General features: G+C 55.9%; 1 protein-coding gene across 1 annotated transcript in view; it reads right to left on the minus strand.

Annotated features, from left to right (window-relative positions):
* The window catches only part of ldlrb (low density lipoprotein receptor b), a gene marked incomplete at its 5' end in the record, with an annotated part of 5,324 nt that extends 3,721 nt beyond the window's left edge, over positions 1-1,603 (minus strand). The window contains 5 exon segments of the mRNA XM_037674413.1: positions 316-438; positions 514-636; positions 732-854; positions 1,016-1,393; positions 1,481-1,603. Coding sequence (XP_037530341.1) covers positions 316-438; positions 514-636; positions 732-854; positions 1,016-1,393; positions 1,481-1,603 — 870 coding nt within the window.
* Between the last annotated feature and the right edge of the window lie 158 nt (positions 1,604-1,761).

Raw genomic sequence — 1,761 nt, forward strand, 5'->3', positions numbered from 1 at the left:
ACAGCTGGAGACAGCTGAGGACAGCTGGGGACAGCTGAGGACAGCTGAGGACAGCTGGAGACAACTGAGGACAGCTGGGGACAACTGAGGACAGCTGGGGACAGCTGGGGACAGCTGGAGACAGCTGGGGACAGCTGGAGATAGCTGGGGACAGCTGGGGACAACTGGGGACAACTGAGGACAACTGGGACAACTGAGGACAACTGGGACAGCTGAGGACAACTGGGGACAACTGGGGACATTAGTTGTCTGCAGTTTCCTACTTGTGTCACTAGATGGCGCTGCCCCACACGCCGGACCTGAAAAGTACTTCACCTTCACAGGTGTGGTTGTCGGTCTTCAGGCGGTACCCGGCGGGGCAGGAGCAGCTGTGGCCGATCTTCAGGTCGGTGCATTCATGAGCGCAGCCTCCGTTTGCCGTCAGACATTCGTTTGTTCCTGTGGGAATAAAAACGTTAACCGTGACTCGTTGCAGGACTGGGTTAACTGGGATCTCTGGTGGGTGCAACGTACCACACACACCGCTGGGTTCATCAGAGCCGTCGCTGCAGTCTCTGTCCTTGTCGCACACGTTGTCCATCCTGATGCATTCCCCACTGCCACATCTGAATTTCGTGGGGTGTTTGCACGCGTCCTCTGAGGACATAAGAAGTGGACAGTAAGAGCACCGAGGGAGGACTGGCACCCAGAAGGGGTTTGCTTCTGTGTGGAGTCATGGCGGAGAACGTTACCGGAGCTGCAGCCGAGCTCGTCACTGCCGTCGACACAGTCACGCTCCGAGTTACACCGGAGGCCGTCTCTGATGCAGGTGCCGTTGTTGCACCGGAACTGATCCGGACGACAAGAAGTTTGGTCTGGAAAACCAAGAGATGGAGTGACTAAGGACCACAGAAGAACAAGTTCCCTAGACGTCAGCAGAAAATGGTTTGGTGCCTAAAACTGCAAAGAGCATTTAAGTTTTGTTTCTGAACGTTGAGCTGGAGACCCGAGCACGGACCAGCAGGAGCCGGCTTACTGCAGTTGAGCTCATCGGATCGGTCAGAGCAGTCCTCTTCTCCGTCACACCTCCAGCTGCTGTGGATACAGCTCCCGCTCCCACACCTGAAGTCCTGGGCGCCGCACGGCAACGGCGTCTTCTCCGGCTCCTTCCCTCGGCAGTTCTTGGGCCACTCGTCGGAGCCGTCGGCGCAGTCCACGTCTCCATCGCAGAGCCACAGGGCGGGAACACAGACCAGGTTGTTGCACTGGAAGGAGGTGGAGCTGCAGGTGGGTTTGGGGCAGGACTTCTCGTCCGAGCCGTCGGAGCAGTCGTCCTCGTTGTCACAGACAAACATCTTGGACACGCACTGGCCGCTGGCGCACTGAAACTGATCGTCTTTGCATAGTTTCGCAGCTGCGTTGAAGCAAAACGGAGGGAACTGCATGAATGTGAGGTTCTGCAGAAACATCTCGTCATCTTCAGGCGACGTGTGGAACTTACTGCAGTTTGTCTCATCCGCTCCGTTCTTGCAGTCAGCGGCGCCGTCGCAGTGCCACCTCCTCGGGATGCACTCGTTGGTCGGAGCGCCGCAGTTAAACTGCGACTCCGAGCAACTTTTGAGCTCTTTGGAGACAAACGGGAGAAAAGTTCCACATTTACTAAAACAAAGAAAACTGCTGAGTCACACTCAGAACCTGTTGTCACATTAAAAAGAAGAAAACTGCAGAGTCACACTCGGAACCTGTCGTCACATTAAAACGAAGAAAACTGCTGAGTCACAC

This window comes from Nematolebias whitei, chromosome 3 (genome assembly GCF_014905685.2).
Source record: "Nematolebias whitei isolate Nwh7 chromosome 3, NemWhi1, whole genome shotgun sequence".
NCBI lineage: Eukaryota > Metazoa > Chordata > Actinopteri > Cyprinodontiformes > Rivulidae > Nematolebias > Nematolebias whitei.